The sequence below is a fragment of the Tachypleus tridentatus genome, chromosome 6 (genome assembly GCF_004210375.1).
Source record: "Tachypleus tridentatus isolate NWPU-2018 chromosome 6, ASM421037v1, whole genome shotgun sequence".
NCBI classification, from domain to species: domain Eukaryota; kingdom Metazoa; phylum Arthropoda; class Merostomata; order Xiphosura; family Limulidae; genus Tachypleus; species Tachypleus tridentatus.
Window position 1 is genome coordinate 132,041,925 of NC_134830.1, and position 18,261 is coordinate 132,060,185.

The 18,261-nt window shown below is 33.2% G+C and overlaps 1 protein-coding gene across 2 annotated transcripts in view; it reads left to right on the forward strand.

Annotated features, from left to right (window-relative positions):
- LOC143253681 (uncharacterized) overlaps window positions 1–18,261 on the forward strand; it is a 53,140-nt gene that overhangs the window by 3,730 nt on the left and 31,149 nt on the right. The window contains exons 2-3 of one of the 2 annotated variants that reach the window (XM_076507927.1): window positions 10,057–11,996; window positions 13,093–13,606. In XM_076507927.1, the coding sequence (XP_076364042.1) occupies window positions 11,676–11,996; window positions 13,093–13,143 (372 nt within the window). In that variant the 5' untranslated portion in view covers window positions 10,057–11,675 and the 3' untranslated portion in view covers window positions 13,144–13,606. Of the gene's footprint in view, window positions 1–10,056; window positions 11,997–13,092; window positions 13,607–18,261 lie in introns of those variants that run through there. The other variant, XM_076507929.1, reaches the window with a different exon arrangement.

Here is an 18,261-nt window from a genome sequence, read left to right on the forward strand (position 1 = left end):
CAAGTTAAATGGCTTAATTTATCAATGAATATTTAGTGCTATATGAATGATTTGAGATTTAGTAACGACTACTGAGCAATATTTAAATATCTTATTAAGTTAGTAACAAATATTGAGAGCTATATAAATAGTTGAGTAATTACTATCGAGCATTGTTTAACTGGTTTGTTGATTTTATTAACGATTATTAAACACTATTGAAATGAATTAATGAGCTATTAACAAATACTGAGCACTATTTAAGTGTCTTAATTATTTATTAGCAACTTGTCAGTACTATTGTTTTCGTTTGTTTGTTTTGAATTTTCGCGCAAAACTACACGAGGGTTATCTGCGCTATTCTTCCCTAATTTAGCAGTGTAAGAATATAGGGGAGGCAGCTAGTCATCACCACCAACCGCCAACTCTTGGGTTACTCTTTTATCAACGAATAGTTGGATTGACCGTCACGTTATAACGCCCCTACGGCTAAAAGAATGAACATGTTTGGTGTTACGGGAATTCGAACCCGCGACCTTCAGATTACGGGTCGAGTTCCCTGACCATTTGGCTATGCGGGGCCTCAGCATTATTTTCATGGCTTAATGAATACTGTGTTAAACCCTACTTAGCTTCATGATTTATTTCCGTATTTTAAACACATTGATAAGTTATCAACAAATATTAAATATTTTGACGATTTGTTAAAGAGTTTTAAGTGAAACATGATCTTATAAGATATATTATATTAAAATCTCGAAAAACACATTAAATTTTGTATCATATGTTTTTTTAGAAGATTTACTTTAAAAAGGGAGAATATTATTTAAACATCAATTTCGTACAACCGATTATTAACATGCTCTAGTAACCACGTCTTAACTATTTATTAACATGCTCTAGTAACCACGTCTTAACTATTTATTAACATGCTCTAGTAATCACGTCTTAACTATTTATTAACATGCTCTAGTAACCACGTCTTAACTATTTATTAACATGCTCTAGTAATCACGTCTTAACTATTTATTAACATGCTCTAGTAACCACGTCTTAACTATTTATTAACATGCTCTAGTAACCACGTCTTAACTATTTATTAACATGCTCTAGTAACCACGTCTTTACTATTTATTAACATGCTCTAGTAACCACGTCTTAACTATTTATTAACATGCTCTAGTAATCACGTCTTAACTATTTATTAACATGCTCTAGTAACCACGTCTTAACTATTTATTAAAATGCTCTAGTAACCACGTCTTAACTATTTATTAACATGCTCTAGTAATCACGTCTTAACTATTTATTAACATGCTCTAGTAACCACGTCTTAACTATTTATTAACATGCTCTAGTAACCACGTCTTAACTATTTATTAACATGCTCTAGTAACCACGTCTTAACTATTTATTAACATGCTCTAGTAACCACGTCTTAACTATTTATTAACATGCTCTAGTAATCACGTCTTAACTATTTATTAACATGCTCTAGTAACCACGTCTTAACTATTTATTAACATGCTCTAGTAACCACGTCTTAATTATTTATTAACATGCTCTAGTAACCACGTCTTAACTATTTATTAACATGCTCTAGTAACCACGTCTTTACTATTTATTAACATGCTCTAGTAACCACGTCTTTACTATTTATTAACATGCTCTAGTAACTACGTCTTTACTATTTATTAACATGCTCTAGTAATCACGTCTTAACTATTTATTAACATGCTGTAGTAACCACGTCTTTACTATTTATTAACATGCTCTAGTAACCACGTCATAACTATTTATTAACATGCTCTAGTAACCACGTCTTTACTATTTACTAACATGCTCTAGTAACCACGTCTTTACTATTTATTAACATGCTCTAGTAACCACGTCTTTACTATTTATTAACATGCTCTAGTAACCACGTCTTAACTATTTATTAACATGCTCTAGTAACCACGTCTTAACTATTTATTAACATGCTCTAGTAACCACGTCTTTACTATTTATTAACATGCTCTAGTAACCACGTCTTAACTATTTATTAACATGCTCTAGTAACCACGTCTTTACTATTTATTAACATGCTCTAGTAACCACGTCTTTACTATTTATTAACATGCTCTAGTAACCACGTCTTTACTATTTATTAACATGCTCTAGTAACCACGTCTTAACTATTTATTAACATGCTCTAGTAACCATGTCTTTACTATTACAATGATCAAACTTTGAATATTTATAAATTTTTCTGTCACATTTTTATTCATTCCTAACAGTGCAAAGGACTTACTCTAGACAACTCTGAATAAATACAGAGATTTTAACATGAAAAAGTGAGGTGTAGAATGACACGTTGTTAGCAGCAGCTGTCCCAACGTAAAACATACAAGGTACTTTATTCATACCAGTTAACCACGCTCTAGTGAAACTTTCTAAATTACAACTGTTAAGGTTAGGGTTACGAAAGGTTTAAAACTAGAATATGTTTAAGAAAGCAACAACAGAAGTAAATTCTTATATTTCCATCATAGCAATAGGATTTAACAAATTATACATGTGGTCATCAGAGCAACATGGTTTGCTACGTATTATAATTTATTTTGAATAAGTTTCCGATTTATTATATTACGTACGTTACGTATTACAGTTCAAATAACAGGAAATTTTAATTTTAGTTTAGAAGTTAATTAAATGTTAATATGTTTTAAATTTATGATATTTGTCAACAAGATTGATATACACCATTTTCTTTCTTAACACAAATATACAAACAAAAAGATAATACAATTTATAATAAAGGTTATCACTAGCGCTTGTTTCAAATGATAGTTTATATACAAAAGTTTCACAAACTTATACACAATACTGATTCTTATATCCAGTCTAGAACTGAATATCTGATTTGATATTGTTGCATCTCGCTTAAACAAGCTAGCTTGATCGGCCTCACAGCGCTGAATTTTTACCGGTGAAGATATTTAATGTCCTAGTAGAAATTCTAATGTCTGAAGTAATTCACTGAAGTTGAACAGTATGTAATGTTCGAAATCTATAAATGTTCCTGGTCAAATTCTGTACTTTTACAATTATAGCTTCCGAGGTTTATAGCACACTGATTGTAGCTGACCAAAGATAATCTGTCTTGGTGCGTCAATTTATAAACCTTTTTTAGGAGAGGTTCTCGAAAGTTCTATTGACAACAATATTGCCAGTCACTAGTGTTTTACACACACATCTAATACATTTTTTATTCTTACGCTCGAGAATATTCTACAAATTTAGAGAACGTACAATACACAGCCATAATTATATGTCCTATGCAAAGAAAGAAAACTGTGCTGAAATAAGTGTAGATATTAAACTCAACGTATAACGGTAAATCTGCTACAGGTTTAACAAATTAAATATTGTTTGTTTGTTTGTTTTTTAATTTCGCACACAGCTATACGAAGGCTGCATGTGCTAGTTGTGCCTAATTTAGCAGTCTAAGACTAGAGGGAAGGCAGCTGCTCATCACTACCCACCGCCAACTGTTGAGCTACTGTTTTACGAACGAGTATTGGGATTGACTACACATGGGATTGACCACGCTAACACGGTTTGGTGTGACGTAGATTCGAACCCATGACCCTCAATCACGGATCGAGCGCTCTAACCACCTAGTCATGCAAATTACATGTGACTAACATAGCAATAGGGCTTAACAAATTATGGATGTGACCATCATAATAATGTTGGGAAAAACTTATTTTAACATGCAAAAAGGTTTGTTTTGTTGTTAAGGCGAAACTAGACATTAGGTTATCTGTACTTTGTTCACTGCTGGTATCAAAACCTAATTTGAAGCGTTATTAGCCCTCAGACTTATCACTTAGCCTTGAGAAAGGGGTGCTATATGGATGCTTGAGCGTATACGTCCCATAAAAAGTATCACAATATATTTGAAAAAAAAAAACTTCGTAAAAGTTCCCGTAGGTCAGTGTTAGGTTTGTAGAAATTTCTATGGAATTCACGATTCGACTTCCCCACCAGAGTTCGTATACATCATCATGTAGCTTTGAACTAAAAATATACTAGTAATAATCTTTGTAAAAAAATAAAACGAACGTTGATGTTATTTTGTTGTTGTTTTGAATTAAGCACAAAGCTACACAATGGGCTATCTGTGCTCTGCCAACCACGGGTATCGAAATCCGGTTTTTAGCGTTGTAAGTCCACAGACGTACCGCTGAGCCACTGGGTGGCACAAACGTTGAAAACGTAAAAGTAAAAAAACCCATAACGGAATCGTAACGGATTTAGTCGTACTTTGGTCCAAGCAAATCACTCAAATTAATACACCCACACTGTGTTATTTCACAACATAAACTGTTCTCCCTGAACACAGACTTGAGTGAATTATGACGCATTTGTTTGTAACGACAAAATCTCCCACGTTTTGTGTGTTTAATAATATCAAAAGTGAGACAATACTTTCAGTTTTCAAAAATCGTGTTTATTTAAATACTTTGTTGTTTTGCAAAGTCACGTTGTTATGTGTATGTAAATTGTATAACACTCAACACAAATATTATGATGTTTTAAGTTGAGCATGTGTTGTATCCCATTCAAACATTAAATATTTTATTTTTTCTTATATTCATACGTTACATGTATTTCAAATAGTGTTACGAGGCCTTTAAACTCTCCCTATTAAAATGGTGTAAAAAAAAAACGTCCCAAAGGAAGACAACTACCAGCAATAGTTTTTAATCTTCTACTATGGAAGAGATCGTAAGGAGTTTGATACGATGTACAATTTTTGGTCTACATTCACAGATATCGTCATGTTCTGGGGTTACTTTAATTGTGACGAGCTGTGTCCAATAAGGAAAAGAGAGTAAATTACCCTGACGTCAATAGTGAACTCTGATAATTTACTACCGGAAAGCAAGTGTAATAAAAACAAACTTTCATCCATTTTTATGGCAACTTAGAGAAAGAGGATGAGAGGAAACGTTATCTCAGGGAAATAAAATAGTTGTAAGTTTTATAAATGCAGGCAGAGTACACTTTGTGGATTTCAGGGTGATGTCACATGCAGTTTCTCCATGTTAGGCCTGTTTTGTTTACAATATAGGTCCAGTCACGTGAATTTCCCCGTGTTAGGCCTGTTCTGTTTACAATATAGGTCCAGTCACGTGAATTTCCCCGTGTTAGGCCTGTTCTGTTTACAATATAGGTCCAGTCACGTGAATTTCCCCGTGTTAGGCCTGTTTTGTTTATAATATAGGTCCAGTCACGTGAATTTCCCCGTGTTAGGCCTGTTCTGTTTACAATATAGGTCCAGTCACGTGAATTTACCCGTGTTAGGCCTATTCTGTCTGTAACATAGGCCCTGGTCACATGCATTTCCTCATGTCAGTCATATTCTGTCTATAAAATAGCTCCAGGTCACAATAATTGTAGGCCTGGTTTCTCTATAATACAAGCTCAAGTAAATTCAGTTTCTTTATGTTAGGCCTGTTATTTTTATAATATAGCTCTAGGCTCCAGGTATTTTGTCATGTTAATCCTATTATGTCTACAATATAGGTTACACTTCCGGAAGTAAAATAAAATTGTAAACATATACATTAATAAGTAGGTTTATTTTATACAATAAAGTGACTCAGTTGTAAGTGACCACAGTATCAACTGGAGAAAACTACATTAATAATAACAGTAGAAAGTTGTCAGTGAAAATAAATAAGTGTGTAAAAATATATTAACCATTATATAGTGACGAAGAGACCTCTCTCGTCATTACCAGGACTCATCAAGCAAGCGGGATGAGACATGATATTGGTCGTGATTATATTTCTACCGTCAGTTTGCTTGAACAACACTTGGGAGGTATACTGTTACATACACTCACGTGCATGATTGTTTGTTTGTATTTCGATTTTCGCGCAAAGCTACTCGAGGGCTATCTGCGCTAGCCGTCCCTAATTCAGCAGTGTAAGACCAGAGGGAAGAAAGATAGTCATCACCACCCACCACCAACTCTTGGGCTACTCTTTTACCAACAAATAGTGGGATTGACCATTACATAGTAACGCCCACACGGCGGGAAAGGGCGAGCATGTTTAGTGCCACAGGAATTCGAACTCGCGACCCTCAGATTACGAGTCGAACGCCTTAACTCATCTGGCCATGCAGGGCCCACGTGCATGATAAATTCCATTAAGCCTTATGCTTACTCAAAGCAATACAGGCACAAATGCCAGTTAACCATACCAAAATCCGTTCAAGCTCTAAAATCACGTATTAAGTAAAACAACTGATTGTTTCTCTGCATATGGTGTTTGTAAAAGAAACGCAGAATGTGAGATAATAAAAAAGTTTTATTTGGATCTTACATGGTTAGAAATACTTGTTTAACGTTCAACAGGAAAATGAAAATGGTTTATTTTTAATTTAATTAACATCATGAAACACATCTCAGGTGTATATACCTTAATTTCTTTTTAGAAAAAAAAACATCTATTAAGATCTAGGTTACGTGTATTTCCTCTCATGCATTTCTTCAAGCTAATCATTTTCTGTTTATAATATATGTATACATCACTTTCATGTTCCTCATTTTATGTTTGTTCTGTCTATAATATAGGCCGATGCTACACGCATATCCTAATGTTAGGCCTACTATGCTACTGATATAGGTCTAGGTCACATGGATTTCCTCTGTTCTGTCTGTAATATAGGCCAAACTTCCAGTAGAGGCTGTGATGTAAAATTAATACATCTTTCACGTCCTTGTAAACATATAAAGGGTAATTTTTATAATAAATACAATCAATAAAATTACAAACAAAATATCCTCTAATGATTCAGTGGTAAGTCTTGGGATTTATGATATTAAAACTCGGGTTTTGATACTCGCGATAGGCACAAAACAAATAGCTCATTGTGTAACTGTATGCTTAATAAAAAAAAAAAAATTTATTACTGTTGGATTTACAAGACTGTTCCGTTTAAGAGTTTTTGTTTAATGATTTAATGTTTATTCTTTAGTTTCCAGAACAAGAGTGTTAAAAACGATAGTTAAGATAAGTTTCGTTAAGTAACTCTGTACGAGTCGTATATTGTTTGTGTAGTTTAATTGTTGAAGCTTTCGTTAAGTAACTCTGTACGAGTCGTATATTATTTCTGTAGTTTAATTGTAAAAGCTTTCATTAAGTAACTGTACGATTCGTATGTTGTTTCTGTATTTTAATTGTTGAAGCTTTCGTTAAGTAACTGTACGAGGCGTATGTTGTTTCTGTATTTTAATTGTTGAAACTTTCGTTAAGTAACTGTACGAGGCGTATGTTGTTTCTGTAGGTTAATTGTTGAAGCTTTCGTTATGTAACTGTACGAGTCGTATATTGTTTCTGTAGGTTAATTGTTGAAGCTTTCATTAAGTAACTGTACGAGTCGTATGTTGTTTTTGTAGGTTAATTGTTGAAGCTTTTTTTAAGTAACTGTACGAGTCGTATGTTGTTTCTGTAGGTTAATTGTTGAAGCTTTCTTTAAGTAACTGTACGAGTCGTATATTGTTTTTGTAGGTTAATTGTTGAAGCTTTCGTTACGTAACTGTACGAGTCGTATATTGTTTCAGTAGTTTAATTTCGTAATATTGTTGACATAATTTTACTTAGTCTTTCTCGTTATGTTTAATATGGTAGTTACTAGAGGGACAGATTTTTCTGTCGCATATTATAAATATGTACAGATACAGAGAGGGAGTAAATAAGTGGGAAAAAAGAAAAAGGTGAAGTTAGACCGCGTGATTTTCAATTAGCTGTAAAGAGCGATTTTCAAAGTGAAAGTTCCGAGGTTTGTAATGAACAATAAAAAAAGAAAAATTCGTCTTATCAGTTGAGTTGTAAAGAAACTGAACTAGCCTGTGGACTTTTGGTGTAAAAGATAATTATTTAAAACTCGGCATATAACTCACTTTTTCAGCCGTGTGAGTAGTATATTGTGAAGGGTCAATCCCAATATTCGTTGGTAAAAGAGTGGCCCAAGAGTTAGCGATGGGTGATAATGACAAACTGCCTTCCCTCTAGTCTTACGCTGCTAAATTAGGGACAGCTAGCGTAGATATCCATTATGTAGCTTTGCGCGAAATTCAAAATAAACAAAACGAAAACGTTCAAATATTAATAATCGAGTATGCGTTGTCAATGTGTAATTTTCATTAAAACTGAAGAAAGGTTATGAACATAATAAAAGGTTCCAGTTTGTCCTCTTGTTGAACTCATTGTTTAAACAGATCATTCAATGAAATGACATGAAAATCATTTTAAATACACCTAATACTTAAAGTGTACTGAATGTTAGAGAATCAATAGAATTGTTGTGCTGTAAAAAAAATCATTCTTTGTTAAAAAGGTATAATGGGTTAGCTGGTAATAACGTACAGTTTTGCAAAAAAATATTGACTTGTTATGTGCAATAATCGTATCACCCTCATAGATTACAATGAGTTAAACATTTTATTTATAAAACTACCCACTTGTCATGTACATTTTCACTTCTTGTGATGGCGGAATAAAGCAGCCGAAACAAATAGAGTCTCTTTAATGTTGGCTGTCATCCGAATAGAATCTTATTGTGCTTTTCGAGAGTTGATCCTATTTTTATCTTTAAGATTTATTTATTGCACAGACTGCCATAATTAATCTTCAGATACGCCACTCATAATGTGTTGGTTTGAAAACAACTTGGCAGGTATGAAACTTATAATACATTGATTTGACTGGAAGGAACTTTGCAAGGTGTGGTATTTATAAGGCACTGGTTTGATTAGGAGCAGCTTGACAAATGTGACATTTATAACGTATTAGTTTGAAACAGTCGTTAGTGGACTTTTTAAGACACTGAAAATCCAGAAACATGCATACACTAGTGAAGTTGGTGCTACAGTATTAGAATTAAAAACATAGCTTTCACATTACAAATAGTATAATTCTTTATCTTAACTTGTTCAATATCATATTAAAATCAATTACGTTACTGAACACATACAACAGGGTCAACTGAATCATGGTTTTAATACACATGTAAACACACATGCATATTCAAAATGAGACCAAAATTCCACGATACATGGATAAAGTGATGCTAAAACTCAAACCATTCAGAAATTTGAAGTACAAATTAAAATAAATGTATTTATACTTAATCAATAGGGTGAAGGTTCCAAATCAAACTACAGGAGTGCGCATTCATGAGTAGATCAAAATAGAATAAATAAATGAATGTGTAACAAAAACACAACAGAACTCAATAATAATAAAACTAAAGAAACAAAAATATTTTACTCAAAAATCACACTACTGGATAAACAAAACAAATAAAATTAAACCTAAACGTAGTGTAGTTAGGTCCAGATTAGATACAAGATGTTATCGGTAAAACTAGAAAGAATGACGTATTGAATAATTTCTTTTTTAACACAGAAATAGGTCCAGCATGGCCAAGTGGTTAAGGCGCTCTACTCGTAACCTGAGGGTCGCGGTTCGAAGCCTCGTCGCACCAAACATGCTGGCCTTTTAAGCCGTAAGGGCATTATAATGTTACGGTCTATCCTCCTATTCGTTGGTAAAAGAGTACCCCAAGAGTTGGCGATGGGTGGTCATGACTAGCTACCTTCCCTCTGGTATTACACTACTAAATTGTGGATGGCTAGCGCAGATAGCCCTCGTGTAGCTTTGTGCGAAATTAAAAAAATAAACAAACACATTTAACACGGAAAACACGCGAAAGATGTTAAAGGTTGATGAAATTAAATGTATATATATTATAGTCTTAATAGGTTTGACAAAAACATCGGTTGGATGACCTCTTCCCTAATAAAAAACCAACCTCAATTTACAGTGTGTTTTATTCAAAGGGCCGTCTGTTCATTTATACAAATCGTATAGACAGAAATTCTTGTATTACTTGACATTTAAGGATTCTCAGGCTTAAGTAAAGTAACCAATTCTATTATAAGAAACAAACGTCTTCCAGTTTTAGAGACGGATCCAAGTCTATCATCTTGTAGATTTGTGTGTTTTCTTATAGCAAAGCCACATCAGGCTGTCTGCTTTGTTTACCGAGGAGAATCGAACCCCTGTGTTTTAAATCCACAGACTCGCCACTGTTCCAGCGAGGGATCTTACAGAGATGAGTTCCAATATTACTGTCACTGGTCAATTGGTCGAGATCCGTGAGAAACAGATTTATTGAGCCATCTCACATCATTCGTGTTTAAATTCTGTTGGTAGAGCTGAAGCACGGTCAGAACATATCTCTTGTCGGCTAGGATGACCTGTACTAGTTGTCCAATGCTAATGCTATTTAAATATATAATTATGAATACTTTCTCCTTATCTTCTCTGTTAAACGTGCTATACTACGCTATACATGTTTTGATCGATTGTATCTCTCAGGGCTTTAGATCATAGTTTCTTCTGCGTTCTCTTGTGCAACTTGTCTCTCAAATACAGTATCACTTTTCAAGAGTAAACATACCTGGATGTAGTGAGTTATGTTCTCTCTTTAAACCAGATGAAGTTATTTGTGTATTTCGTCCAAGAGTGTATTTTCGACGTCTGACATTGAAACGTCTGAAATTAGTCTATACGAATAAAATGTTAAAATACGAATGTCGAGTGTGTAAGTTTTGAGGACTTACGACCAACAATGTGAACTGGTATGTTTTGTACTAATAAGTTAGAAAATCGCAAAATAAGAAACAAAGCGAACATAAGTTTCTCTGAAACGTTTAATAGCATAAAGAAGCTCTTTCACTACAAAAACAGACAAATAAACAAAATACCACACCTTTATTTAATTTGTGTAGTGCATATTGGTATTTATAAGACATTTAATATTAGAAATAAACGATCGTATAACACCAAGTGTTTTGCATTTCTTTAATTGGAAATTCGATTTTGAAGTTTTATGCTATTAGTTAGGGCATGGCCAAGTGACTAGAGCTCTTGATTCGCAAAGTGAGGATCACAAGTTCGAACCTCGTCCCACTTGTGAGGACGTTATAATTCTATGGTCAATCCCACTATTCCTTGGTAAAAGACAGCCCAAGGGTTGGCGGTGGGTGATGATGACCAGCTACCTTCGCTCTATTCTTTCACTGTTAAATAGGGACGGCTAGTGCAGACAGACCTCATGTAGCTTAATGTGAAATCAGAAAAAAACCCAACAACCATAAACAAATATGTCAGTTTCGGTTTATGTTTTAGTGAACGATCCTGAAGAATCTGTAAGGCGAAACGTTGAGTGTCATATAAATAAAAACAATAATTTGGTGTTATCAGGTCCTCTATTTCTAGTTTTAAAATTCTGTACTAATCAATTTGTTAGCTCAAGTATACCTGCCATCGACTTACCTACAGAAAGATAGTGTTATCTCAAACTGCAATCCCCACCTGGCGGTGGACTGGAGTTGTTCCTTAACTAAACCACTTAGATATATTGTAACTTATATAATAATTTGACAATGAATATTTGTTTAGTACTTTCTGAACTTAAGATTGGTCTTATTGAATATCAGTGATGTGGTATTGTTTAACCAAATCGAATATTGATGAGATTGTAGCATTTTGATTAAATCCACGGTACTGAAGACCAGTGAGGTGGTATTATTTTGATTAAGTCACGACATTTCCAAGAAATCGTGTATGAGTGAACGTGTTGTATCACAGAGCAGACAGGAATCACATCGTCGGGTAATGGAAATGAAGAAGGTGACAGAGAAACATTTGTTATGTGCAGTCATTTTCCAATTACTAACTCATCTGTCAAGAAATGACTTGCCTTATGTCTCAGCTGTCGGCACTTCTGTTGGAAAACTTTCTTCGTCTTTGTCGGTACGACTACGTTGTATTAACCCCGTACAGCCGCGAGTCACGGATGACATGACTGCCGATCGGGGCGTTTACTTTTTATATCGATGCCGCTTCTGCGAACGAACATACGGCTACCAGATGACGAAGAGAAGGGTGAGCGTATTTTCATAGGATATTCCCAGTAGAGTTAGGACTAACCTGAGAGCTTCGTACAAGGCATTGTTGATTATTAATACATATTTAACTCAAAAAATGTGCAAGAAAGAGGTTTTACTCATAAGACAGCGATTAAAAACTAATTAAATAGTCCAAAAACACCCAACGGTGTAATAAGGATGTTTCATTAATTAATAACGTTTCACTCAAGAAAGACAAATTCTAGCTGTTCTCAGTAATACGCTTTATTCAGCTATACTATTATCATTCATAAATTAAACGTTTGTGAAAGAAGAAAGTTTCTGGCAATGGTATTTTTAGAAGACAAACAGGTTAAAGTTCACATTGGATATTTTTATTCTAAACTCACATGTTATTTCAATGTACCCTTACAAACATTGGGTGGTTCTCCTTGTCATTTTGAAAGTTGAAAAGTAATGTAAAATAAACTATAACAGATTTATTTTAATACTAATGTTTATTTCAGTTAAATATATAGATTTAGAAATGTATGTAACTTTTGTTGTTAAACGTGTATTGTGAATGTCCTTCCTATTCTCTAAACCTCAAGTAAGAGAATCAACTATGTATAATGTATGAAAAATACTAATGATCACTGGTATTGTTGTCAATTGAGCTTTCTAGAAACTCGTATCTCAGGACGGTTGGTATGGGTATTAACACTTTTACTGATAAGGAGAGAACAACGTTTGGACCTTCCTTGGTCATCTTCAGGTTAAAAAAAGAGAGTTTAAAAGTGACCGTTGCCGGATACATGTCTTAGGGACGACAGTATAAACGGGTGCGGGAATGTAGGGGACGTTACAGTTGGATGTTAGGTTATTAATTAATATAAGTAAAAAGGTGTTTTCTAACGTTACGTTGTGTTAATTTGATTTACAGTGTTAACAAACGTGTGAAGGTGTTTTTTGTGTTCTTTGAATCTAGATATTAAGTAGGGAAACAAATATAAACAAATGCAAAATCAAAGAAGCCCTGTTTATACAGCAAATAAAACCATACGTTGTTCTCTCCTTATCAGTAAAAGTGCTAATACCCATATCAGCCGTTCTGAGATACATTTTTATTTCAGGTGGTTTTCTTGTCATCAAGAATTTCTAGAAACTCTCCTAAAAGCTTATAAATCGACGCGTCAAGAGACAGTATAATGTTGTTGGTCTGCTGCGGTCAGTATACTATAAACTTCGGAAGCTATAATTGTGATAAAAGCTGGTTAATCTGAAAACTACAACTATATTTGACCAGGATCGTTTATAAATTTCGATAGTTACAGAACGTTCAACCTCAGATAATTAACTGAGAACGTTTGTATTTCTACGAAGACGTCGCATAACTTCAGTGGAAAAACTCACGTGTGAGCATCGATAGATACATTACCAGTTAAGTGAACTGTACCGATATGAACATTGAAATATTCGTTCGTTGTGAACTGTTGATAAAATATTCAATTTCAGACAAGATGTAAGACTCAGTATTGGTTGTAAGTGTGTAAAACTCTGGCATATAAACCATTATTTGAAATAACTATTTGTAATAACCGTCATTGTAAACTGTATTGTTGTTTGTATATTAAAATATATTTGTGTTAAAAAGAAAAATATGTGTATCTATCTTGTTGGTAAATATCATACATTTGATACATATTGACATTCAGTTAACTTGTAAATTTAAATTTTCAATTATTTGAAATCATAATACGTAACGTAATAAATCGAAGACTCGTTCGGGATAAAGTATAATACGTAACAAAATTAACAAAGAAATGAAAACGAAAGTGTAAACTATATCCTCTACAGTTAATAAAATTAAATAAAAATACGTTACATCTTCCTGAAATAAAGTATTTATATAAAAACAGCACTAACGATGTTAAAGTGCTTTACAAAAATATGGCTTGCATATTTCTGAAATAAAAGTATTTATATAAATAATGATGCTAAACATGAAATGGTCGCATCGTTTCAGATGTATTATAATATGTTTTGAATATTTATTTACTTGTTTTTGTGATAAGTCTGTTTAATAAATCAGGAGTTAAATATACGTGTTTTAGAAGTTCAATGTTATTTTTCAAGTCTTTAATTCATGGCCAGGTAGGTTAAGGCGTTCGACTCGTAAACTGAGGGTTGCGGGTTCGAATCCCCGTCACACTAACCATGCTCGCCCTTTCAGCCGTGGGGACATTATAATGTGACGATTAATTCCACTATTCGTTGGTAAAAGAGTAGCCCAAGAGCTGGAAGTGGGTAGTGATGACTTGCTGCCTTCCCTCAAGTCTTACACTACTAAATTAGGGACAACTAGCACAAATAGCCCTCGTGTAGCTTTGCGCGATATTCAAAAACAAACAAACTTTCTTTCTGTTCTGTCTTACTTTTGTTCCATCTTACGTATATAAAATATTTTAAATTTCTATGCTTAAAATGTGCAATAAGTGAGCTTTCCTGTAAATTTTTTTTGTTTTGATGCTCAAATTTTAAATCTAAAGCTATTAAACTTGTCAATGATAAATTTTGCCCTGAGCTGTAGATTTATATAGGTGATCCAAATATCTTCTCCAAGAAGTTCCAAACGCGTGGATGGCGTCCATCGAAATTCATTCTCCATTAAAACTTTCAGTTTTTGTTTAAAATACTAGAATTAACCAGTGACGACGTTATCTTGTCCGAGGCAAAGAAAAATTAACTTTCTCAGAAAGCCTTTTTTTTTAATTATTATCTTTGTTAATGTTCTTCTATAATATAATACACTTTATAGTACTGAACAAACAGTTTTGTTTGTTTATCAGTGGTTCTCAATCCACATTTCACCGACTACGTAAGCCTCTCGTTAACCTATCTGAAAGCACAACAGATGAAAAATTCCAGGTTCACCATTTCACTACAGTCTAGATTAAGGTTCATGTTAAGTTAGTTTGATCAAACCACAACAGATGAAAAATTCCAGGTTCACCATTTCACTACAGTCTAGATTAAGGTTCATGTTAAGTTAGTTTGATCAAACCACAACAGATGAAAAATTCCAGGTTCACCATTTCACTACAGTCTAGATTAAGGTTCATGTTAAGTTAGTTTGATCAAACCACAACAGATGAAAAATTCCAGGTTCACCATTTCACTACAGTCTAGATTAAGGTTCATGTTAAGTTAGTTTGATCAAACCACAACAGATGAAAAATTCCAGGTTCACCATTTCACTACAGTCTAGATTAAGGTTCATGTTAAGTTAGTTTGATCAAACCACAACAGATGAAAAATTCCAGGTTCACCATTTCACTACAGTCTAGATTAAGGTTCATGTTAAGTTAGTTTGATCAAACCACAACAGATGAAAAATTCCAGGTTCACCATTTCACTACAGTCTAGAGTAAGGTTCATGTTAAGTTAGTTTGATCAAACCACAACAGATGAAAAATTCCAGGTTCACCATTGCACTACAGTCTAGATTAAGGTTCATGTTAAGTTAGTTTGATCAAACCACAACAGATGAAAAATTCCAGATTCACCATTTCACTACAGTCTAGATTAAGGTTCATGTTAAGTTAGTTTGATCAAACCATTTCTGATTTGAATAAGCAGCAAGTAAGGTGAAAGAAACTCACACAATATTCAGAAAAATCACTGGTAATTAATCAATGTTCATAAACTAATTTAACATTATCGTGACATTAACTTGCTGTTTACTTATTATTTTATATGGACATCAACAGAAAGCCGTGTGGGTTTGTATTGTTGTTTGATTATTTTATATATGTTATCAGAAAATCGTACGAATTTTTGTTACTTTTCGCCAGTCATGAATTAGAAAGTAATTTCAAGTTGCATACAAGTGAAAACTAAGACACTTCTAACAAGTTAATGCTTATTGTTACAGCGTAACACATTTGCAATACTAAAACTTAGCAGTAAAGTATTTTATATTTGGAGTTTTCTTACAAATACACATTAAGATTTAAAGTCATGCAAGTATATATTTCTTTAAGTAGTAAATTTGTGTCCATACGATACGATAAAGTGAAAAGAAAACTTCATAATTCGTCCCTGGAACAAAATCAGAAGTTTAAATATGTTATATGAAATATTAGCTGCATCCCAGAGGCACAGCAGTATATCTGTGGATTCACAATGCTAAAAACTGGGATTTGATACTTGTGGTGGGCAGAGCACCAAAAGCCCATTGTATAGCCTTATGCTTAATTCCAAATAAACAAAAATAAAACAAATAACTAATTATAATTTTTACTGATACAAAATAAGTGTGTGTTCGTGTTTTTCTTATAACAAAACCACTTCGGGCTATCTGCTGTGTCCACCGAAGGGAATCGAACCCCTGATTTTAGCGTCGTAAATCGAAAGATATATCGGTGTCACAACAGCGAACTACAAAATGACTCACACGACCGTTATGACGGTAAAAAGTAACATAATTTGTAATTCTTATGAATATATATGAATTTGTGTTCAAAAGTCTATACTTTATTTCAACATTATTATTATTTTGGTCTTTCTATTATTACCTGAAACTTTCTAATTACGCTGTACTAAAACTAACAAAAACTAAAGTATTCACAGTGACTTATCTTTCTTTTTGTACAAAGCTGCAACAACTTATAAATACTAAAGATAATATTATCTCGTTTATTAAAAATGAAATGCGTGGGATATATATAGAAATAAAACTGTAATATTTTGTCTTATTTTTTTAAAGTAATATTACACCATAAACAATATCATTCACACATTCTTTCACTAAAATTATTAAAATAAATATATTCCATTTCTGTTAACATTAACTACATTAAAAACTATTTTGGCTAAAACATTTGACAAAATGGTTGGTGTATGGAGAATCTGACGTTTATGATATGACGACAGTAAAATATATCTTGTAAAATAATCCCTAGTCTTGTAAGTCTCGGTGAGTTTCTTCTGTGTCTCAGTGCAGCTAATAAGAAAAGTCCGGAAATTCCCGATGCTAATCTACTAAAGAGAAGCTCCTGTTTAATATCCAACCATGGTGGAGTTCCACCCCCAAGAAAGTCATTAAGAAACTGAACTGATGCTGACTTTGATAGGTTGTAGCTTCACGTCTTAAACGCAGATCTTCTCCTGTCTGTATTTCCTTGTTCTTCAAGATATAAAGTCGAGATAAACTGTCTAGTTTGATATATGTGTGTTTGTGAAAATATGTATGAGGAAGTGGCTCTGTGAACAACTTCTTAAGACACAAAATTATAATGTGCAAGATTGGATTACTGTTGATTATACATAAGGCCTAACGATATAGCAGGTCTTGTAACGGATTTACTGTTATGCATTTATTTTAATACCGATTTTTGTTTTAGTTGAATATATATCTAGAAATCCATGTAACTTATATCATTAAATGTGTATTGAGAAAGTGCCACCTGTTATTTAAATTTACAGAAAATTGAACTTTCGATAACTTCGCCTTAAAGTTTATAAAAGGTAACCAACGCAATGCAGACAGACATTATAATATTGTTGGTTTGCTACAGTTAGTATGCTATAAATCTCGGAAGCTATAACTTTGGTAAACGTTCATTAATCGAAAAAAACTACAGATGTTTGATCAGAACGTTTATACATTTCGAACATTACAAACCGTTCAACTTCAGAAAATGGACGTTAGTGTTTCTACTAGGACATTAGATTTCGGTGAAAACCTCACGTGTGAGCAGCGAGAAATAGCTTACCCGTTAAGTGAACTGTACCAATATGAACTTGAAAATTAATTAACTCATCGTGAACGCTGATAAAATATTCAATTCCAGACCAGATAGAAGACTCAATATTATTTGTAAGTTTGTAAAACTTTTATATATAAATCATTATTTGTAATAACCGTATCAATTGTATTGCTGTTTGTATATTAAAATGTATTTCTGTTAAGAAAGACAATTGTGTGTGTATCAATCTTTTTGACAAACATCATAAGTTGGATACATAACGACATTCAGTTAACGTGTAAATTACAATTAAAATTTCAGGCTATTTAAGATCTTAATATATAACATAATAAATTCGAAGCTTGTCCTAGATAAATTATAAAACGTAACTAAGGTTATATTTATCATTTAATCTCTTATGTTTATTTATCAGTTTTTAATTGCTATTGTTTTATTTTACGATTCGAATTCACTAAATGTCTTCAGATGGGTTAATTATACAGATTTCTAACTGTATCACGACCACAACCGTGAGATGATTTAAGATAACTC